This window comes from Hippocampus guttulatus, chromosome 1 (genome assembly GCF_054856545.1).
Source record: "Hippocampus guttulatus isolate MCC_2025c chromosome 1, RoL_Hgut_1.0, whole genome shotgun sequence".
NCBI lineage: Eukaryota > Metazoa > Chordata > Actinopteri > Syngnathiformes > Syngnathidae > Hippocampus > Hippocampus guttulatus.
The window spans coordinates 22526807-22550252 of NC_141261.1; the positions used below are offsets into that span (position 1 = coordinate 22526807).

Here is a 23446-nt window from a genome sequence, read left to right on the forward strand (position 1 = left end):
CATGAGCTCTAATAATTTGTTACCCAATCAGATTGTACAAAGCACCAATGCATGACCCTTTTCTCTCTTCATCTCTCCTGCGGCATCATGGGAGCAAGGAGTTTAAAAGCAGAAGTATTTACGACTCAGTACTCGCCTTTCAAGTTCCTGGAGTGCCACAAAGCATGCGGGACCGGCAGTGCGACACCGGCAGTTTAAAGATAGTTGGATTTCCGCTCGGCTAAATGTCCACCTGCCTTGTACAGTGGATATCTGTGTTTCATCTGCCAGAACCAAAATCCAGTGTTCAAGTAAAAGTGAAAATATTTAACTTGATATACTCCCACACGAGTAGTAAATAGAAACAGGATTGCAATAGCTGAGAATGAACAAACTTATCAAACAAAATATCAGTGTTTTTTTTAACCATAAATTCCCTAAAACTCAGAGAGAGAGCGAGAGAGAGAAAGAGAGAGAGATGGAAAGAGAAAGACAATAAGAGTCACAATTCCAGTGCAGTGTGAAAGTCCAGAATAAGGTGCATGGGGGATCTTTGTGCAAGTTGTTGGCAGTACAGTACAAAGATGAGAGGATGAATATGATAATAGCAGTTCCCTCCCAGGGTGGAATTAAAAAGCCGCATTGCATGAGGGTGGAGAGATTTCCTCAATCTGTCAGTGGAGCAGGGCAATGACAGCGGCCTGTGAACTGAAGCCGTTTCTCTGCCTGGATATGGTGCTGAGCAGTGAATGCATGTGCTGTTCGTGATTTCCTTGCCACGGAAAACATCTAACTATTCTCTGCAATAAGGCCATGGATTGGGAATGCCTTTTGAATTTTCTGAATATATCATTAATGCTCCCTTGTTCACATTCTTCTGATGTCTCTTGTGCATTCCCATGTAGTGTCCCTCAAACACAAAATGAACCAAATGGGATTTTATGTTAGGGAGTATTGTATGCTTGTGGTCTGAAAACGCAATTCTCAGAATGGAGAATGAATTCTTGCAAACGACTATGCAGGTGCCGAATGTTGGTCCAAGTATGAAAGCAGTCAGCTCACTTAGCACTTGGCAGGGCCGTCAGATATTTGTACGAGTATAAATGTGGTCCTTTCACAGGAAGTGACATGTCTATGTGCAACTATCAACATATTTTGATTTTGTTTTTAATTTGCTTTCTTCTCAATCTAGTGGCTAAAATAATATAAAATATAAGACAAAATAATATTGAGTTAGAGTTAGATTACATTTTTGCATGAAAAGAGTACTGCGACCGGCTGGCAACCAGTTCAGGGTGTACCCCGCCAACTGCCCGAACACAGCCGGGGTAGGCTGCAGCATTCCCCGCGACCATTGTGAGATTAAGCGGGTCAGAAAATGGATGGATAGATGAAAAGAATATTTTTGCAATGGGTAAAATAATCCGTGTATCATTCGTTCTTTCGTTTTTCAACTGTCAATCGAAAACAAAAAATTAAAAAGGAGACTGAAAATGTACCGTCAAGAGTGCATCTCATTTGCGCAACTCTTTTGCTCCCTGGTGGCCAGCAGGCATCATTGCGCCCCAGGTGCAACCAATCGAGTTGTTAAAGGGACAGAAGAAGAAGGGTTGTTTTTTTTTTTTTGTTTAGCAGGAGCAAGCCATTGTTAGTTTGTACATCCCTCATGGCTGAAAATTACTTGAAGAGGCTGAGAGGGAGCTTGCACTTCATCCCAACCGGCAGGCAACTGCCCAGGACGCCTCCTCTGTCCGAAGCGAAGAGACGCTTGGTCATTATCAATGAGGATCAAAAAAGTCACATTGTGGCATTCCATCAGGACACTGAGGTTCGTGCATCCAGTTAGACCATCTGTTGTCTGACTTAACTGTTTCGTTTGCAGTCCAAGTGGTGACCTCATGACCTTTGACTATGATCCAAAGGGGGACAGCGGCGAGCGCCCTGTTCCAGATGAGATTGAGTTCAAGACTTCAGGCACAAAACCAGGTTAGGCTTTTTCAATGATACTTCTAAACCAGGGGTGCCCATTACGTCGATCCTGATCTAGGTAGATCTAAGACAGGTCCCAAGTAGATCCGAGGAGTGTCGAGGAGAAAAAAAACAAACAACCATTTGTGTGTCTTTGTACATGTTAGTAATATATTTTTTGTGTTAATGTAGGCTGCACCCTAATCATCCTATCGGTCTCATTTTCACCCCCAAAAAAATAAATTGTGTGTGTGTGCGTGCGTGTGTGCGTGCGCCGGTAAAGGTAGGTCCCGAGAGGTTAGTGGATCGAAAAGTAGATCTTCGGTCCAAAATGTTTGGGCACCCCTGTTCTAAACAATGTTACCAGAAACTTTATTCAACTAAGGCATGTATTTTGCATGAGAAAAAGCTTGCAGCAAACCACAAAATGGAAATATCACAAAAAGTACACTCCTAATGTGTGATATTCTAGAATTTCAGGAGAAACTCACTCAAGTTATAAAACTAATGGGCCATAAACAAAATGAGTAAAGATTTGCATTGCACTTATCAAATGAATTGTTGTTTATTTTTCTTTTTTTCAAATTATCGAGATGACAAAATGTTAGTGTAGTTGAGTTTAGGTTGACATGGACAAATCAAATTACAGTATATGCTCTGTTATTACCACTTTTACTTGAAAGTGTATCCCCAGAAAAAAATAATAATAATTGCTCCCCCCCCCCCCAATGTTGGCGCCTAAAATATGCTCCAATTTGGTCTGACCCATATACTGACATTTAATCACAAGTACATTTACAGTGTAAAAAATCTGGGCCTGTTACGGTGAATATATATAAAAGAATTAAATATGCATTATTTGTAGTTTTTATATGATCTTTCCAACAAATTAAGTGAGGTAGAATAAATTCCTGCAAAGCTTGGCCACAACTCTTCAAGAACATTTTTCAAAAGGATCACGCCAACATGCATCGTGTTAAATAGCATTTTCATGTCTTTATGTGAAGCAGTGAATTTATTTTGATCAGTGAATAGTTTTATGCCCACACTGCGTTGCTACAATCATGAGTTAACGATTAAAAATGCACCATTGCATTCTCAAAGGCAAATCACTGAATTTTCCAAGGTCACATTTCTGCCTGTCCATTCATAATATTGGCAATTAAATGAATATAAAAAAAAGATTCTGTTAAATCAGTTCAATGTAGTTGTGACACGCTGGCACACCAGAGGGTCAGATTCTAACATGTGTGCATTCTTGCAAGCTTTTTCTGCTTACCCTGACACCTTACTGAACGGCATGAAGGGGTATGAGATAACAGCTGGTGACCTGGACTTCTTGAGGAAGATCCAAGTGGAGAAACACGTCAAGGAGCTACGGGTTGGCTTTCAGTGAAGTGATCCACGTGCATAAGTTGGGAAGCCAATTCATCTGCGTGCTCTTCAGGCAGAGCTGGAGGTGGTGCGAAACGTGCTGCAAAGGGAGCTGGTCTTGGAGCCGATGCTGACCTCCAGTGAGAACGTGCAAGCTGATCTGGACAAAGTGAGCTGATGTTACTTGTTAACTTTACATCGATATTTTTTGCACCGACTGCTCTGAATACGTTTTTTGATTTGATTTTCCTACAACTTATTCAGGACCATCATCAACATTTTTATTGTTGTTTACTTCTTTAAATGCATCATGCTTTTAACCAACAGCAGCTCATTAGTGCACATACTGTATATCCATCCATCCATCCATTTTCCGAACCGCTTGATCCTCACTAGGGTCGCGGGGGGTGCTGGAGCCTATCCCAGCCGTCTCCGGGCAGTAGGCGGGGGACACCCTGAATCAGTTGCCAGCCAATCGCAGGGCACAGAGAGACGAACAACCATCCACGCTCACATTCACACCTAGGGACAATTTAGAACATCCAATCAGCCTGCCATGCATGTTTTTGGAATGTGGGAGGAAACCGGAGCACCCGGAGAAAACCCACGCAGGCCCGGGGAGAACATGCAAACTCCACACAGGGAGGCCGGAGCTAGAATCGAACCCGGTACCTCTGTACTGTGAAGCCGACGTGCTAACCACTGGACTACCGGGCCGCCCTACTGTATATCCATTATTCTTAACATTATCGTTGATAATAGCCATCATTTTTAACCGTTCAATTATCATTTTGCGGAATGTGCAGGTGGGAAAACGACCTAAAAATGATCTTGTTGTTCATGTGGCCTCATTTTCTTCTTCTTCCCCCTTACATTGCTAATAGTTTTTCTCAGTCAGCAGAGGGCGCTTCCCCTTCTAAAACTAACGTTCTTCTCTATGGCCAGTAGAGTATCTCAGTTCTCAAAATCGTCATTAATTTTCACCACTGGAGTGCAGCAAGTCATTAAACGCCCCTTTTGGAAACTAAAAATATTATTTGAATTTGCTCTTTTGTTCAAATATTAACCAATGATGTAATCGGATAGAGAAAACACACACAAAAAAATCCAGTACCATGTCTACAATGACTCATTTAATCCAAATTGTATCATTCAATCCAGTCAATAACAAGGATTTTAAAAAAAGATGTATTTCACAGGTTTGAATTGACCACCAATAGCCAAAAAAAGAGCCAAAATCTGAACATTGATGTAGTCACTATCTTGATTTTATTTCAAGAGCTGAAGTGACAAATGACAAAATCAGACAAAAATGCCCCTAAGAGGAAGTGATCAAATTTAAGTTGAAGCGTAGAAGTTATAGCACATTTCAGCTTCATCCTGTCATGGCCTTGGAAGTTGACTACTCTTAACTTGTGACTGGACTACGTTGGCGGGAGTGGCTGGATCTGACTTCATCCTACACCCGAGGTAGGGGGTGGAGTCATTTTGTGACTCAAAGCAGCATGAAACATAAAAGTGTGCGGTCCTTTGGTCGGATTCCACACCAATGTGTCCTTGCTCGGTTGTGTCGTTTTCTGCATAATCATACCAATGAAGAACCCATCAAATATCTTTACCAAAGGTAAAACAAAAAACAAAAAAATGCTGAGTGTCTTCTTCGCAGTTCTTTTTACACTGACCAGTTTGTGTAAATGTCTTCTGCCTGTCAGTCTTCATCATACTCGAAGCTTGTGGAGCACCACAAGCAGGTGCTTGGAATCATGTTGTCATCAGTCAAAGTGTTGGAGCGAAAGGCCATGTCACTGCTGGCTGGAGTAACCAAGGAAGATGTGGATAGGGCACCGAGCAAGAAAAAGAAGAAGCAGCAGCAGGCACTCAGTCATATGGAGAAGGACATAAGTCGGTATGTTTAGACCTCATCTCATGTTGCAAATTGTGCACGTGTGTCCCATGTCATTATTTACTACAAATCACATCCTTTCGTTAAATTCTAAACTTATGTACGTCTCAGGACAAAGGAGGAATCAAAGGAGACGGAACAGTTGGTGAAACAACTTGTTGGTTGCCAGGTGAGGAACGGAACCACAGCCGATAAATCTGTTTTAATTCAGCTCTTCTGTTGGCTTTTAGATGCTGATTCAGCAACTAACGAGAAAGATGTCAGAACTCAACTCTAAACTAGCTCAACCAGAGGTAAGAGCACAGCTTGGCTTCAACCAATGAATTTAAGTTTTGCGTCATCGTCTAAACTTACTATCGAACCCTTCAAATAGATTGAGAGAATAGAGGTTGTTAAACCCGTGGCGCCAAAGACAAATCTGCCCGCTGGCAAGAAACCAGCAGGCAAGGATGCAAGTAAGCGTGCATACAAACCCCAACGATCCCCTTCAAAATCCACGGTGGAGAGGACCCCCAAAGCAGCTGCGGGGCAGCAGAAACTGGCCGATAACTCGAAACCTGGTCGAGGGAGACCCAAGGCCGTCGGCCGCGCGAAGGCTGCAGCGTCGCAGGCAGAAAGTGGCAAAGAGGCAGACAACGCGAAGCATCCTGAGCCAGCAAGAAGGCCACTTGAGCATCAGCAGGAGACCAACCAACCAAATATTGTTCTTAGACGCTCCAAGAGGATTGCAGAGAGGCAATTGCACACAACCAAATGCGCCCCCTGAAGTTTTTTTGACTTCAGTTTTATTTGATTTTTTTTTTCATGCATATAAATAAAAATGTCCTTCAATTGAAGTGTGATGCTTTAAAGAATCGCGTCTCATCTTACACAGCAGTAGTTGTTTATCATTGCACTTAACAGCGGAACCTTTAATAATCCCGCCGGTTGGTTGTTGAACGGAAAACAGTTTTTCACAAAGGGGAGTCATGGAAATAAATCATACACTCAAAAAAATGGTGTTGAATTTACTCGTACTTTATTTTGTCAGGCGTTTGCCTGAAATACTATCATCTGGATCCAGATGCATTTTTTTTTAAATCTCGATGACGCATCTACTTGAATGTATCTGCATCCGAATGATTTTATTTTGTGCAGCCACCTGACAAAATAAAATTGAGTAAATTCAAGAAAAACATTTTTCAGTGTGTGTTGCATACGAGGTGTGTAGACTGTCGCTGAAGTGCACGAGTTCATCATTGCCAACCGCCTCTGAAATAACCACACTCACTCCTTTACTTCTCGTTTCCTGCCTTATTTTTAATATGGCTTCAGTTGCCGGGGCAGTCAACTAAAAACGAATGCAGTTCAATACTGTACATCTAAAGTCTCAAGAAGTTGTTTCCAGATAAGATTGCCCATTTGGCCGCGTTGCTCTGTGTGCAGCGGGCCTTACCCGTCACTAGTCTGTCAGGCTGATGTGTAACCTTGAGCTTCTACTGCATTTCTTGTCTTTCTTGAAGCCTCACGCCCACAAATGCTGAAATGCGTGTGATTGTGCTCAGCAGCCAGGCCGCTTCGTGGTCTCTGTTGGCTTTATATCCTGATGAGGTTCCTTGCCAAAGCAGGAACCTCTTGCTGAGGCGTGAGAACCTTAACGTTAATTCTCATCGTGTTTCGCTGATTGCCGGGATCCAGGCCCAAGGAGTTTTGGCTTGTGAATTGTCTTGACAATTTTGGCTGGCTTCAAGTCCCACAGTAATTTTTTGACATCAGAACTGTTCTATTAATTATGCTTACGTTTTTGTGGTAATTATCCGCTTCCTGTTCTTTTTGTTACTGAAGACTTGTAAAATAAGTCCAAGTCAGTCGTGGAGCAAAATGGGACTCTTGTCATTGTGGACAAAAAAAATACTCAAGCAAGCAAGCAAACACGCAGGCTTTAACAAGGGTTTGAAACTCCGAAGCAGGACAAGCTTCCACTGTGCTGATAGGACCTCGTTCAGCCTCTGTAAACTCCAGAAATCCTGCATCATGAGTTCATGAGTGCTGACTTTCTGCTCTGTCAACACCGTTCGCGTGGAATCAGCCTGTGTGTCTGTATGTGTGTGTGTGTGTGTGTGTGTGTGTGTGTGTGTGTGTGTGTGTGTGTGTGTGTGTCTCCACTTAGGCGCTGAACGCCAGTAAAAACGGGCTCTGCTGGCAAAGGAAGAGAGCGCACCCTTGGTTTATCAAAGCAGCGCAAACCGAGTCCAGGGAGCCCGTGACCTTCAATTTCCTGTCGGCCTTGTGTTGTGTTATTCAGTCTCTATATTGCCAATCTTTTTAAGCGGAAGTCCTTGAATACTCCTAATCGGAGTTACAGTACATAAATTGCCATGTTGATGTTAAAAACCTAATTGGAATTTCCCTCGCATTGTTTGTCATTTAATCACGTTTTAGTTGCACATTTCTTGTAGGTGTAATGATGCACTGTGACCTGAAAAGGATATACACTGTGCTGAGAAGAAATTACACCAAAGGAAGTCAAAATGTTCAAGAAGGGTTTGTTGTTTCCTGCCATGACAGTGATTCTGTGGTACGCGGGGAAAAACATGACTGCAGCATATGTCAGACTGTATTACACATTAGAGTGTTTTAAGTATATTTTTTAATCCAGGACAGTACTTTTAACTCTCATTCAGTTGTTGAATTTGTAAGTATGTTTGTATGGCTTGCTTACGATATTAATGATACTTTCAAGCAATAACCCAAATTTTTGACAAACATTTGCGCCAAACTTTGTCGTGACCAAAATATTTTGTTGAGGTGCTACTTGGTGTAAAACATATGAGAACCATGGATATATATCATATATTCATTCATTCATTTTCCGAACCGCTTTATCCTCACTCGGGTCGCGGGGGGTGCTGGAGCCTATCCCAGCCGTCTTCGGGCAGTAGGCGAGGGACACCCTGAACCAGTTGCCAGCCAATCGCAGGGCACACAGAAACGAACAACCATTCACGATCACACTCACACCTAGGGACAATTTAGAGTGTTCAATCAGCCTGCCATGCATGTTTTGGGAATATGGGAGGAAACCGGAGGACCCGGAGAAAGCCCACTCAAGCACGGGGGGAACATGCAAACTCCACACAGGAAGCTGGAGCTGGAATTGTACCTCTGCACTGTGAAGTCGATGTGCTAACCACTCGACTACCGGGCCGCCTATATCATATATATTTATGTATAAAATATGTATTTGAATATATTTTATATCCAATATTAAGTGCAATTAAATTTAGCAGAACAGGTAAAGAGAAAAGCAGGCAGGAATCTTAACACAAATGTATTACCCGAAGGACCTTGTGAGTCTTACAGTGGACTCATGTAAATTGTGCGCTGCAGTTTAGACACTAAAATGTACAATTATTAATAATCTCACCACTGTCCGGTGGGCTATTTATCTTCCCTCCAGCAGTTTATTAGCAGGCTGTGGCATACCCACAAGATAAAGCTTGATTTGCACAGCATGGTTCAAGTTTTTGCTCTCAAACAGCACATTGCAAATATGCTTCATGGAAGAGAGCTGTGTTTTGTTTTTTTCTCTTTTACTTCCATTACACACATGAAATTGTATATCTTCAAAGCAGAATCTGGTTTCTTCGGGTGGTAGATAAAAATCCAGCGCGTATCGGTTATCTGACGAGGTGAGTGTCACGTATGGAAATCACCTGACCTATACCGAACCGCACATATCTGATTAAACAATACAAACAAAACACTTGTGAATCTATACTGCGCAGCAAAAGCAGACGTAGTAGACTAGAGGTGTGTCAATCGTGTCAACGTTCATTCCTCCTGATCTCTCCTTTTATTTATTTATTTTTAATACCTCTGAAACCTGGCATTTGAACGTGTGTGCAGACTTTTAATAGAGACTTTACATATGTGTTGAACCATTCAGCAACTCGCTCCAAGGTAAATGTCTAAAGGATCTCGTTACCAAAAAACACTTTTAATTAGAAACTGCCATGTGAGGCATCCACACTTGTCGTCCGGTGGAATTAGCTCATTGTTTCCTTTGGAAAGCTTCTAACTAATGATCCCTAATGTGGCTATAATAATAATGATCATATTCTGTTAATTTGTCTTTAGATGCTGCCTCGCTCATTAAAAGGAAAAAAGGGGTCGGGGAGGGGGGATGGGGGGTTTGATGAGCAGAACACAATAGTCCACTTTGATTTTTTACGCATTCGCGATGTTCCATCCAATGCAGAAATTGGAACAATTTTCAGTAATTTAGTACAGTTAAGGTACTTTTCCACTGGCCAGTCCTGAAGACTTTTCCTGTTTTGATTGGGTGTCTTTGAGGTAAATGTGAAGAGAACGTTGCAGACAAAAGAGCAGCAGTGAGGCGATGTAATGACGGTGAAACACTATCTGATGATTTCTTCCACTGACCTTGTAGCTAAATTCCTCCACATGTTTTCTTTCAAAGTTAACCAGCTGAAATGTCTGTGATGTCATCATTTACCTTATTTTCCTGATGTAACGGCCAGAAAAATGAATCCTTTAATTTCTCCCATACAGGGACATTGATATTATACTCCAGGAACAAACGTCAACGCGAGGGTTAAGTACATTGCTCAAGCGTATGAGGACTGAGGGAGGACTGGGAAAATGAGCTCCAGTCATCAGTCCCAATTTTGCCCTTAGAAGGTCTCAAAGCTAGTCAAGTACTGTATCGTAAAATACCCTCTAGTGGAGGCTGGGCACTGCAAAACCTTTTCTAGCAAATAGTTCTTGTTGTTTTCATTTCATTTCATTTCTTTTATTTTTCATTTAGAGGTTATCTGCTGTAGCGAACAGTGGAGACTAAAGAATATTGACCACTTTTCAAGGCTGTGGCCTTTTCTTATAAAATGTTATATTTGTGTGAGCCTTTAATGAGTAAAAACTGGTGCAGGTACGTACTGCATAGCTGTGAGGTTGCGGTTTCCATGCCGACCATGTTTTCTCTCTGCGGTGTGCTGGGTTCGCTCCACCGTCCTGAAAGTGATTGATGCAGGGAAATAATAGAGTTCAGCAGCTACAGTATTTTCTGTGAAAACGACTGCAAATTTGGCAGATGTTTTTTTTTTTTTTTTTTTTTTCCTGAAGCGTCTGAAGTTAAATAAAAAAGCACCCCGAAAAATGATTACTTAAATGTGAACCAGCTGTTCACGGTCAGAATTGACACCTTGAAATAAGCAAGAAGTTGAGCAAAAGTTCAAAGCCTCACTAAAATTGCACATGGATGCAAACCCGAGTCGAGAGATTAGATCTGGTTTGCAAAGAGTGGTTTTATTTCCTATTGCATTGCCCGCTGTTACACAATCTCAGCATGAATAGTCGTGCATTTGACGAGTTGTGATCGACGCGACAGAGAAGTACGAAGTATGCAACACTTTTGTTGGATGGCAGTGTTGCCTCATCGAAATGCATCGTGATGAAATCAGGGATGGGCAATTTGAATGCTGCAGAGGCCCCATTTTTTCATCAGTGCTACTGGGGGTGGCCAAAAAAATTCAATTTTAAATTTGGACTAAATATGTGCACCTATTTCCTTTTTGAGAATATTTTTTTAATTATATTTATATTATTTTTTTATATTTTTCAATAGATGTTCAAATATAGAGGATCCTAATCAAACAACAATGGATTTGAAGAAGACGACAAAATAATGTAATGTATTTTTCCCCCCAGTGTAAAGCGCTCTCTTGCATAAAAATTCTCGTCCAAAGATGGCACAAAACTGCTGAACAAGAATCCAATGCGAAGTGCAACTTACTCCGCATTTTTTCACAAAAATCAACTCACTCAAATTGTGTATATTTTTGAGGTACTATGTTTGTCCAGCATGTCATTCCAAGTCCTCAAAAAAAATTAGGCATACTCCCTTTACACTATCCAGCAGTATAAAACCCAGTGTATGTGCAGCTAAGACATGTCCACCATCTTGTGGTGATTGGTGATATTACAACTTATAAAAGACAATATTTACTCACATTATGGATCTGTCCCTTTTTTCTGGGATTTTTCTTTTCCCCATTTCCCGCCTGTGAATTTGAATTTTGGGTAAGGATTGTAAAAAATAAAAGAAAATTCATCCAGTTGCCCCACCCATGGTGAAATGTTTTGGCTCCATGAGGCAGGCAATATTTGTGTCCTGGCAGAGATTTGTAACTTGCTTTGGATAGCAAGAGCAACTTGATCGAAATTGAGGCCGACCAAAGTACGTTATAGCACCGCAATTGCCTTTCCGCAGTTAGCCGTTGTCTGTGCTTTCTCCCTTAAGCAGATCCTGTGGTCCTTTTTGTACAGTATTTGGGCTCCGTCCTCTTGCTTGTGCAGCTCCTCCCTCTTGCACATAAAAGCCTCACCCCTATCAAAGTTCTGTGCTCCATCCACCCTGCAGTATAGCAGCAACACATGTGAAGGTAAGAGGTGCACACAGCGCCGATCTGCTTTTGGGTTGTTCGTGTTTTGTCTGTATAAGTGCGTTATTGGCATGTCTGGCTGCAGCATCGCATTTTCTTCATTGCCTTCTTGCCAAAAGAACATCGCAGATCAATTCAAAGGATTTTCTGAATGTCAAATTCTGAAGAAAATATAGACTGACTCATAAGTGGGTCTTGGTAGCCGTGAACTTGCCTTGACTTCTGAGCACAAGAATTCTTTCTGCATCCAGAATGTGAAGTGATCATCATGCAGGGCCCGCAAGCTGCCAAACTCCGCAGTATGCGTGTCTCTCTGTCCCTCCTGTGCACCCGCCACCTTAAACCTGACATTGGGTGATTGTTTGGGATGAATTGGTGCTTGTTGCTTCATTTGATGAGGGTCAGAGACAATGCTTTCATGCAAGAATATCCAAAGAGCTCACAAGCACCACATTAACATTAAAAATACATTATCTTGTCCTCCTGGAGGCCGGCTGCTGTCGTGTTATTGTTGAGCCAGTGCCACTTGTCATTGACGGGTGCAAAAGAGGGGACAGGCGCTTCCGTGAGCAGGCCCAGACTTTTATGTCTGCTGCCTTGTTAATGTCTTTGCACTGTGCCCCACACCCGCTCGCTCACTCCTGCCTCCTAGACAGGAAGTGTTGATGTAGCATGGAGAGAATGTGCTTCTTGATCCCACCACCATGTGTCTGCTGCTGCCTCCTTTCTTGTCTCTCACTTGTGAGTCACACTGCGACAGTACACGCAAATGCTCCTCTCCTGCAAGTTGGGTTAGAAAATATGTTTTAGTAATCATCTCAGCTTTGTATTTTGCAGAGATTAAGGCAATTGGGCTCTTCTCTTTGACCCTTGAATTACTTTGTACGGTATTTTACTGTTGGAACGTTTAGCCTCATAGCAGAGAGACAATCAGCATTTTCTGGGAGGGCATAGGTCAAGGTCGTTGGGATGAGGAGTTGGGGATTGATTTGTTGAGCCCAATGACAGACCACGCATAACATAACTGGGTCTTCAGCCCGGACTTACCGGACTCAGTCCACCTCATCAGGCCACCACGATCGCCTGGTTAATGTAATGTAATGTAAAGCCAAAATGTATATTATTATTGCAATACAGTATAATTAACATGTAATGTAGCTCTTCAATGTGAAACATCTGGAAAAATCAATATTTAAGTAAACATTTCAGTCAGTGACATACTGTCAAGAGATGCTGATTATTAAACATATTAAAGTCTGTCGGTGCATTTTGCTAGTGACGTTGACGGTAACAAGTTTTGCTCTGAACAACCAATCAGAGGATGGAAAAATGCTGATGCCATCGTAGGCCAGCTTGTTGGGTCTGTGAGGATACATTTCAAATTGGTTTGATTGAATAAGCATTCCTATTTGTAAGATAACTAAAGTTACTTGGGTCAGCACTCCAGATTGTGAAGGCCGTGGGCAGATGAGATGACATCGCAACACAGAAGATGAAAAAAAAAATCCATCATTCACATCCACGTCTGCGAGCCGTGCAGCTTAGAGAGATGCTACAAAATGAAGAGAATAGACTGTTGGGAACAAATCAATTCAATTTCATGCAACAATGATTGGAATTTAGGGTTTTAATGAAGATAATTGCTTCTGATAGTGTTCAGGACAGTCGGGAAGGCCTTGCAGGACCACCAACGGTTGATTCTAATTCTTGGGTTGTCATATCTTGTTATGGCAGCTGGTCAGGTCAGGTAGCACTTCTGTGCTGGAGCATGTTGCATAAACTCAGTACCTTGGCATTTCACAAAGCTTGATCTCAGAAAGAAAAAAATCAACACAGTTTCTCTAAATATTCTTAGTTGATGGATAAAATATAAAGAAATGTGTAGCTGAAAGTGGATCAAACACATTCACTCCTTGTGCCACATGCACACCCATCCAACAGAGAGAATGCAACTCACACAGATAAATAAAAGCAGCGATTGCTTGCCTCTCGTTTTTCTTCTTCCATCTTTGCAGCTAATTGGATTTGTTTGATTTTAATGAGTGCGTTGTTTTTGCATTTAAAGTATTGTGACCACTTGCCTCTGTGCAATGTGGAAATATAACTAGTTCTGAACAATGACTCCTTTGTACGGTACAGATATATTAAAATCACAATTTGCAATCTAGAATTAAACTATTGCAGCTGTAAACTGTAAATTTCCCATCGTCTCATTGATGGCTTGTTATTTTTGGCACATCAAATCCATAAAACATGGCTGAGTGCCTTTGGGAGCCAGCATAAATATGAGACAAAGCAACCACATGAGGTTCTGGCAATAAATTATGGGTGCAAAAGGTGCAGTTGAACGAATCCGCTTGTTGACATTTGTCTGAAATAAAAACTGTGGCGAGACGTCAGGTGACCTGCGGCTCCCGGCACTTCAAGGCAATTCTGTTAATGAGTCACACGCCCCGCCTGTGTACTGTATTGGAGTGCAATTACTGTAGGTGCATGTACGCGCATTGTTTGAAAGAGCAGAAATAAAGCGCATGCCGCGTGGATCGTCGAAACTCAAGTGAGCCATTCACATGACATGCACTCTGCTGCAGGTTTCATTGCAAATTCTTGCTAATCACATTCGGTGGCATAGCTATCAATTGTTTACACACAGAATGCTCTTTAAACTGTTGTCATCATAGATGTATGCAAGTACACACACACACACACACACACTTGGTTTTTGGTCGCAAGTGGTGCAAGTCAAAAATAGTCCAATCACTGAGCACGATGACATCTGCAAGTTTGTTTGTTTGTTTGTTCCCTCCCCCCCACCCCTACAAATATGACAAATCCTCAACATCATGCAAGAATATAGGAGGAGCTGACCCACTGATTGTGGACTCTGTCATATAGTCACCATGGCGAATGATCTTAATTGATTCAGTGTGTCTTGACGTCATCATGCTGTTCTCTTTAAAATAGGTCAAATTGATGTAGTCTCGGAGGTCGGGTTCAATGTATGTCATTGCCCTTAATAAAGGCTGTGGATTTTTCAAATGTGTTGTTTGTTGAGTAAAATGGAATGACATGCCAGAAGGACTAACACTACTAACTTTCAAATGCTGTGAGAGGTGAAATAGTTATCAATTAGTAGTTTAATCTTATTCAGTCACCATCCAGTAATATTTTCCATATTATACACACAAATCATTACAATCAGTTTTTGTATTTTGTTGGGGGGGGTTCTTACAAACATTTGCTTAAGCTAACAGCTTCCAAATGTAAAGAAAGAAAAAAAAACATCACAGACAATTTTTTATTGACACACACTTAAAAGTGAATCACACAAATTTTCACTTTATACGAGATTTGTGTCATTCCAATATTTGACAACGGCAACAAAACAACGTCCCCTTTTAACTTCTTCAACAGCTTTTTTGTACTTGTGCAATAAGCTTCCCAAAACCTCCGGGATCATACTGAGACTCACAAATTAAAAAGAACTCTGTTATGAAGAGGGAAGCGATGGTGTTTTAGAATTCAATAATGAATAATTTCATTTCATGCATGATATTAACATCTGGTGAGCTTCATTTATGTAAGCTTTAGTATGTATTACCTGCGCATAAATCTGCAATAGTCTACATCAAGCCTGTGCTACTGCTCTTCTTTAATCGAAGAGCTTGTTAGTATTATTTTAGGTTTTTGATTTACTATTTACTTCAGATCAGACTGAAGCTGAATGCCTCAAACAATTCAACATTTTCAGTAAAAAAAAATTATGTCTGATTGGGCGTGTGATCTGCTATCACTTTTTGTGCCTTACTTGCAAATTTTATTGTAAAAGAAGAACCGGCCTGACCAAGGGGTGTGAAGTGTTTTTTTAATATAATATTAACAGAACTTATTTTTACACATATTATGGCCATTGATGATAATAAAATATTCATTTTATATTTGTTAGTACACTTAATCAAAGGGGTTTTGGTTTTTTTTTTTAACATGGGAACTAAATTGCTCTAACTAGGACAGAAAAAGTGATGATTCCCAAAGAATAAGTCTGTTGAAATGAGGAATGTGAAATAGTGTGGGGTTCTGTCCATGGTGCTAGATCTTTACATTAGAAATCAGTTGGAGACTCTTCAAACGTTGTGACAATGTTCGACTTGGTACCCTTGTCAAGTGTTTAAGCCAATGAACACATCCTAAACACTGACAGGCCGCAACATAATGACCACTTGCGCAACCTAATGTCAGCCAATATGAGAAATTCTAAGTAAACTTATGATAACTAGTCTTAATCTCTCTGCCTTTCTATCTGTTGATGAAATGTGCGTGCATTGTAGTGCCCCTACATGAAGGTCAAGAAGGTACAAGTCTAACCTGCAATTCATGTTTTTTGGCAGAGCTGAGACCTTACTGGAGCCCTTACATGGCCACCTTCCCACTCATATCTTGGAAACGAGTCCGAGAAGCAACCTAATGTGAGGCGAGGCAGTGGACAAAGACATTTACTTGGCAAAGAAAACAACTTCAAAAGTAAGCCAAAGTGGTACTCATAGCTGGAAGAGCCAAACTTTTGCCAATTAACCAGGTTTTGTCTGGTGTCAGTGGGGGGGAGGGGGGGGTTACCAATGTTGACCTATTGCAGCTTAAATAAGAATACAGTCATACCACGGTTTTCGACCATAATCCATTCCAGAATGCTGTTCGAAAACCGAAACCACGCTTTTTGAAAAAAAAAATCTTTATTGAACACGTCTGTTCACAATGGAACGCTACACGAGTAAGCGTCACTTCATCGTCTACCCGAGGAAGCGTCACTTTCTCGTGTAAGGAAGGCGAGAGGAGTCATGTGACACACTCAAGTGCGCTCAGTTTGTTCAAGAACCGAAATTCGGTCATCATCCGAGGCATAAAAAACTCGAACTTTTTGGTCGAAAACCGAGGTTTGACTGTACACTTCAAGTCTTCACAACCTTCAACTTTTCCCACATGTTATGTTTCAGCCTTATTTCCATCCATCCATTTTCTAATCCATTTTCTAAGGGTCACGGGGCGTGTTGGAGCCTATCCCAGCTATCTTCGGGCATTAGGCAGGCAACACTTTGAACTGGTTGCCAGCCACTCGCAGGGCACACATTGACAAGCGACCATAAATCAGAATGTATTGTATTGTATTGTATTCATGCTCACAATCTTTCCGAAGGACAATTTAGAGTGTTCAATCAGTCTGCCATGCATATTTTTGGAATGTGGAAGGAAACTGGAGTACCCAGAGAAAACCCATGCAAGCACGGGTAGAACATGCAAACTCCACACAGGAAGGCCGGAGACGGAATCGAACCCTGCACCTCTGCACTGTGAGGCGGACGTGCTAACCAGTCGATCACAACCCAGCCTTATTTCATCTTTCCCTCAATCCTGATGAGTGTCCCATTTCCTGCTGCTGAAAAACAGCATGATAATGCCACCATCGTGCTTCCCTGTCTGTACGGATTAGAGCTTTGTGCACTAACCTGTTTTCAAACATGTCTCATCAAAGTCAGGCAGTCACGTAAAAGGGTTCAATCTTTGTCTCATTCAACTAGAGAATTTGGTCGCTCATGGTCTGACAGTCCTTCAGGTGCCTTTGGTAAATGGCAGATGGGCTGCCATGTTACTTTTGCTAAGGAGTGGCTTTGGTCTGGCCACTCTACCTTAGCGACTTGTAAGGTAGATGAGGCAAAGATGGTTGTCCTTCTGGAGGAATGCTGGAGAGCTACAATTTTGAGGAAAATATATTTAATCAAGAAGGCTATGACATAACAACATGTGGAAAAAAAGATGCACTTTCCAGATGCACTTCACGAACAGTACTTAGGGTTTTTTTTTTCTTCTCCACAGTAGAATATGGTTCCTACAATCTTCCATCACATCCACATACTCATCGCTGTGCTTCATCTGGCACATGGTGGCTCCTTCTCCAGAAGCAAAACATCATTGCAGCAATACCAGGGCCAGCCACAGTACAACGATGGCCACCCACAACAGCCCGTCTTAGGGAATGACATGCCGTTACTTGGTCAGTACGGTGTGGAGCTCCCTCAGCTTCCATTTGAGTTGGGCAAAGAACGGCTAGTGACGAAAAACAAAGGTGTCCGTTTTTTTTTTTTAATAATTGAAAATGAAATAATTAAAGAACTGAGGCCTGTTTGTTTTTTAGTTGTAATCCTCACCTTTCATGATCAAATGTTTATTGTTTTTAAGGACAAACATTCAGAGGAGCCAAAGGTCCACCTCCTCCTGGTTCTAGTGGAGAAGGTTTCCGCGTTGGACCTCCTGGAGTTGAGGGCCCACCAGGACCTCAAGGACCACCAGGGCTGCCAGGACAAGGATTGCAAGGAATACCAGGAAAACCAGGCCCTTCTGGTCCTCAAGGGTACCCGGGAATAGGTAAACCAGGACTTCCCGGATTGCCTGGAAAACCAGGAGGACCTGGATTGCCTGGGCCTCAAGGTGAGCCAGGACCTAATGGTCGTGAGGGACCAAATGGACTTCATGGTCCTCAAGGACTTCCAGGTCCACCTGGCCTTCCTGGAATTGCAAAGGTAGGCGGTCAAGGTCTGCCAGGACAAGTAGGTCTTCAAGGAGAGCCAGGTCAAAGAGGTTCTCCTGGGCTTCCTGGCCAACCAGGCCCCAGAGGAGAAAAAGGACTTGGTATTCCTGGTTTGCCTGGGTTGAAAGGGCCTAGTGGACCACCAGGTCCACCTGGACATGCCGGGATGCCTGGGATTGGCAAACCTGGTGTGAATGGTTTTCCTGGTCAGGCAGGAATGCCAGGAAAAACCGGTCCTCGTGGTGAACCAGGACCAGCAGGCCCACCTGGTGACGGAGGCCAGCCAGGTTTACCGGGCTCATCTGGAGTTGGAAAACCAGGGAAGGATGGCTTTACAGGCCAACCTGGGCTTCCTGGAGGCAAAGGTGAACCAGGTTCTCCAGGATTACCAGGAAGTCCAGGTTTGCCTGGTTATGGCAAACAAGGTTTTCCAGGACCCAAGGGTCATAAAGGACATAATGGTTTTCCCGGATCACCAGGTCCAAAAGGAGAAAAGGGTCATGAAGGACTTCCAGGTGTCACTGGTCCTACAGGTTCGAGTGGCAGACCTGGTCCACCAGGCCCAATGGGGCCAGCAGGAAGTAGTGGCTTCCCGGGACAAAAGGGTGAAGATGGTGATGGTGGGCCAAAAGGAAATCCTGGACTAAAAGGGGATTCTGGGTTACCAGGACTCCCAGGACAGCCAGGGTTCATAGGTGGAGTCGGGCAACCTGGACTGAGAGGATTTCAAGGACCAACAGGCCCCAAAGGGGAACCAGGCAACAGGGGTTTATTTGGTGCCTCTGGAACTGCAGGGTTACCAGGGCCAAGAGGAGAGGTAGGCCAACCTGGTGATAAAGGCCATCAGGGACCTCAGGGGATCCCAGGACTTTTGGGACCAGGTGGACCAATTGGACCTCCTGGAATGCCCGGTCAAAAAGGAAAAACAGGTCCTCCTGGGATGCCTGGCTATCCGGGTGAAGGAATACCTGGACCGGCTGGTCAGATTGGTCCGAATGGCAACCCTGGGTCTATTGGACCTCAGGGTCTCCCTGGACAACCAGGGCAACCTGGATCACCTGGTCCTCCAGGACTGCCTGCGACATATCCTGGCCTTGGACAAACCCTCCCAGTGTCGGGTCCATACAGTGGTCAAAAACAAGCATACAAAAAGCCAACTAATGGTGGCTACATTGGTGAAAATGCCTTGGAGATGCCATCTTTCACAGCAAAGCTCACCGACCCATTTCCTCCTGTCGGTTCTCCTGTGATTTTCGACAAAGTCCTGCAGAACAGCAATCGGGACTACAGTCCGCAAAATGGTGTTTTTACATGCAGTGTACCAGGGGTTTACTATTTTACTTACCATGTCCACTGCAAAGGGAGTAACGTGTGGGTGGCACTGATGAAGAACAACAAGCCCATGCTATACACTTACGATGAGTGCACCAAAGGCTTGCTGGATCAGGCATCCGGTAGTGCTGTGCTTCCTCTACAGCAGGCTGACACTGTGCATGTTCAACTGCCATCTGACCAGGCAGCAGGACTTTATGCTGATCCGTATGTCCACGCCACTTTTTCTGGGTACTTATTGTACCCAATCTGATTGAAAACACTTGTATTTAGAAAAGCGATGATTGAGGCATAAAATGTAAAGTGAAACGGTTTGGATGTGCTCTGGCAACATAATGACAATCTTTGTTTGGGATTTCATTAAAATCATTCTATTTTTACATATGAGCAAAGCGGTCTTCACATAGATGTGCTAATCGGTCTGTTAAAAGTACAAAAACTCATTTTTAATGTAATTAAAAATGTAATAATGTTTAATTTGGTCATTTTGAGGCAGCAAATACATCTCTGTCTCCTGACTGAGAAGATAGCTGAAATGACAATCATTTAGTCACAATTGTTTCCTTTTTCTTACAGCTGGTCTTAACACACATATTAGGTAGCATACAAGGAAAAGATTTGAATTCATGCTGTAGACTCTTTTGTATACAAATACATCGCTTACAGGGCATACTCTAGAAGCACACAGTGGTCGGCAACCCACAGCTCCGGAGCAGCATGCGGCTCTTTCATCCTTATGTTGCAGCGCTGCGTGGTTTGGGAAAAATAAATTAAAGTATCCAATAAAATAAATAAAAGTGTCCGATTGAAGTGTATGTTATTTGTCTCAAAAACGTGTCACTTCATTCTTCAGACCTTGTGCAATTTCAGTGATCAGCATTCACCTTCTTCAGAGACGTTTGCAAGCACTTGACGTGTCAGCATGCAGATTTGACAGGCGGGTATTTATTGAAAGGACTGGATAGAAAAAAATGAAAAACTGATCTTTTGTTTTTTTAGTTTTTTTGTTTTGTTCTTTTATTTTACGAATTTATGTCATTGTCACGACAGTATGATACCACAATAGTGGTACATAAAAGAATCACTTCAAATTTCGCACAGTGTTTTAACCTACTTTTTTACATTCAACACAGTACATTTAAGAACAGTTTCGTTGTATTTAACTTTGAAGTACAATACAAATCAGTGTTGTTGTTCAAACTGTGCATGATGTTACAGTGACACTATAAAATAATATTAAGCATACTTTTTAGAAGGAGGGGGAAAGCCTCTGCCTGCCTTTATGTGAATATATGAGCCTGGTATTTTAATGTTGTTCAATTCTAGTGATACTGTACTTATTTTTCGAGGTGGTACTTTGGGTAATAAAGGACCACAGTCTCCGAGCCAAAGCAGTAAACATTCCAAATCAATAGGTGGCGATAGGTCGCTATTACAGTTTGCAACCGCAATTTCAAAAAAAGGAAGAAGTGTTTTTGGCCAATCGTCGTTAGGACTGTCAGCCGACTTCCTCTTCCTCACAGCGCCAACGTTGGCGTGCAATTTGTTCATGCTTCGAAAAATTGACGAACGGCGGAAGATAACATGTAAGTCTTCCATGATTTCGTCGTCTTATTACAAAACTGTTTGGATCTTTGTCGACGAACATTAAAATCGCCATGTGCCTAAGTTAGACGTTAGCCTGTAGTTCGGTTTTAGACGATGCCTTCTGTAGGCTGTCGTAAGACAAGACCCAAATGAAGCCTTTCGTTAGAATTTAGGGTTGTATAAACTCAATGTGCTTGCCGCTGTCGTTTGAGTTCAGTGAAATCATCACACGAAGTGCAGCCAATCAGAAAATAGACGAGTGGAACGGGGGCGTGACAGTACACTTGTGTAGGTGAATAAGAGGCCTGACCTCTAAATGGTCAGAGCTTCAAGATAATTCTAAATGGGAACAAAAAGTACTTGGCGGTGATTAAGACTGCGTAGTTGATCAAATATAAAACGATCAGCACGTGATATGATTTCTGTGGGCTACTTTGAATGCGTTGTGGCTTTATGAGACTTTCTCAAATAAAAACAAGGAATATTCGGAGTTGTAGCTCAACGCGTACAGAAGCGAGTTGTCTACAAACAAAATATTTCCAATATTATATAACAATATATTTGTATCATTTGTAATATGACTATATCGGCTTACATCAAGACTGTTTCTCATTGTAATGTAAAACGCTCACATTCAGAAATATCCGCCCCCGCCCCCCCACCCCCAAAACGAGCAATGTTAGACTATATAAAACGTGTAATGCAATAATATGTCTCGTTAACATGTTCCACTAACACTTAATGCTTGGCTTGACGGGCCGTCAGATTTGACAGAACTTTAGCAGAAATGTTTCTGATGATGACAAACTTGTACTCCACACTTGGCCCAGTAATTCCTGGAACATGCATGTGGAAAACAATAAAATGAAGAACCGTACAAGCTCTCATACTTGTGATCCGTCTGTCTCATCATGTAGAACTGAGCCATGGCTTCCCGAGCAGGACCACGAGCGACGGGTACGGACGGCAGTGACTTTGAACACAGAGAGCGAGTGGCCTCACACTACCAGATGAGGTATGCACGAGTGCTATCAGTGATTTGTTACTTTTATGCTATATGTAATCAGTCACTCCAGGAATTCACAATGTCAAGCATGCAACAGATGCATGCAAATTCATCCATCCAGTCAGGGCAATGCAAGTTGAATTGGACCTTTCTGTCAGTTCCACCAATCATAGCAGATAGGGTACATGGGTGTATGTGTGAGAAAGTATGGTGGAGGAAAGAGGGGAAAAAAAGAGTTAATGGTTCATATTTCATCACAATAATCAGGCCTGTGCTGCATTCCTCTTCTCCCATACTGTGTCTTTGTGTACAGCGTGGCCCTGAAGTCCGAAATCCGCAAACTCAACATTGTCCACTTGTTGGTCTGGCTGCTGATGGCAGCTCAGGTAAAACTTCATTCACTTGTGATTCAACAGAGTGTCAGCCGTGCTCCGATTCAAGTGTCTCGTTGTGCGTCAGGTGACAGTGAGCCAGCTGAGTCTGGTGTCCCACAAAACTATCGCCTCGCCATACCAGTGGGAGTACCCGTACCTCCTCAGTCTTATTCCCACCACCTTTAGCTTCATGGCTTTGCCACGAAACAACATCAGCTACCTGGTCATCTCCATGATCAGCAACGGACTTTTCTCTGTGGCTCCGCTCATCTATGGCAGCATGGAGATGTTTCCCATCGCTCAGCAGCTCTATCGACACGGCAAAGCCTACCGGTTTATTTTTGGCTTCTCGGCGGTGATGGTCATGTATTTGGTGATCGTCATTTCCGTGCAGGTGCACGCCTGGCAAATCTACTACAGCAAGAGGCTGCTGGACCAGTGGTTCACTAGCACGCAGGAGAAGAAGAAGAAATAAAATCACACGGAACATGCCAGCATTGTCTGCGTGACTTTGGGCAAACAAAATGAGATGACGGATTTGTGGCTGTCCAAAAATGAACTGCAGCAACAGGGGAAAAAAATGGAATGATTGGTTGGGAGACTGATGCAGTCTCTGAGGCAAGACTCTGCAAAAAGTTGTCCAGCAACTTTTTCTGCCTTTGTACTGTTCTATTTGAATTGTTTTCATCCAAACGGGAATTCCCTGAAGTCTTCTACCATCAGTGCATACTGTACATGAAAGCTTCTGGCATTTCACAATTAAACTGTTCAGAGCATTTCATTGTCTGTTGCACTTCTTTGTACTAAAGTGTTTGCAGTACTTTGTATCACAAAGCCGAATGCTGAACTTGTGGGTGTTGTCGGACAAAAAAAAATGCAAGTATTTCCGCAAGACTAAAG

At 42.6% G+C, this 23446-nt stretch overlaps 3 protein-coding genes across 5 annotated transcripts; all 3 read left to right on the top strand.

Annotated features, from left to right (window-relative positions):
* Positions 1 to 1618: 1618 nt before the first annotated feature.
* On the top strand, positions 1619 to 6044 carry LOC147210997 (uncharacterized). Its single transcript, XM_086123951.1, has 8 exons — positions 1619 to 1807; positions 1902 to 1965; positions 3213 to 3328; positions 3395 to 3490; positions 5034 to 5227; positions 5336 to 5393; positions 5455 to 5517; positions 5598 to 6044. The coding sequence occupies exons 1-8, from the start codon at positions 1646 to 1648 to the stop codon at positions 5988 to 5990; spliced, it is 1146 nt and encodes a 381-aa protein (XP_085980077.1). The 5' UTR covers positions 1619 to 1645; the 3' UTR covers positions 5991 to 6044.
* A 10009-nt stretch (positions 6045 to 16053) lies between these two features.
* jagn1b (jagunal homolog 1b) lies at positions 16054 to 23322 on the top strand. Of its 2 annotated transcripts, none has more exons than XM_086119934.1 (4): positions 16054 to 16188; positions 22084 to 22181; positions 22486 to 22558; positions 22632 to 23322. In XM_086119934.1, exons 2-4 carry the CDS (start codon positions 22093 to 22095, stop codon positions 23019 to 23021), a joined length of 552 nt encoding a protein of 183 aa, XP_085976060.1. In that variant the 5' UTR covers positions 16054 to 16188; positions 22084 to 22092; the 3' UTR covers positions 23022 to 23322. The 2 variants fall into 2 exon arrangements, with proteins under 2 accessions (XP_085976060.1, XP_085976051.1); XM_086119925.1 differs by lacking the exon at positions 16054 to 16188 and adding an exon at positions 20751 to 21165.
* Positions 16056 to 20379, top strand: LOC147210999 (uncharacterized). Of its 2 annotated transcripts, none has more exons than XM_086119870.1 (3): positions 16056 to 16188; positions 17536 to 17785; positions 17899 to 20379. In XM_086119870.1, the coding sequence occupies exons 2-3, from the start codon at positions 17542 to 17544 to the stop codon at positions 19830 to 19832; spliced, it is 2178 nt and encodes a 725-aa protein (XP_085975996.1). In that variant the 5' UTR covers positions 16056 to 16188; positions 17536 to 17541; the 3' UTR covers positions 19833 to 20379. The 2 variants fall into 2 exon arrangements, with proteins under 2 accessions (XP_085975996.1, XP_085976007.1); XM_086119881.1 differs by having other exon boundaries at positions 16059 to 16188; positions 17539 to 17785.
* Positions 23323 to 23446: the final 124 nt, after the last annotated feature.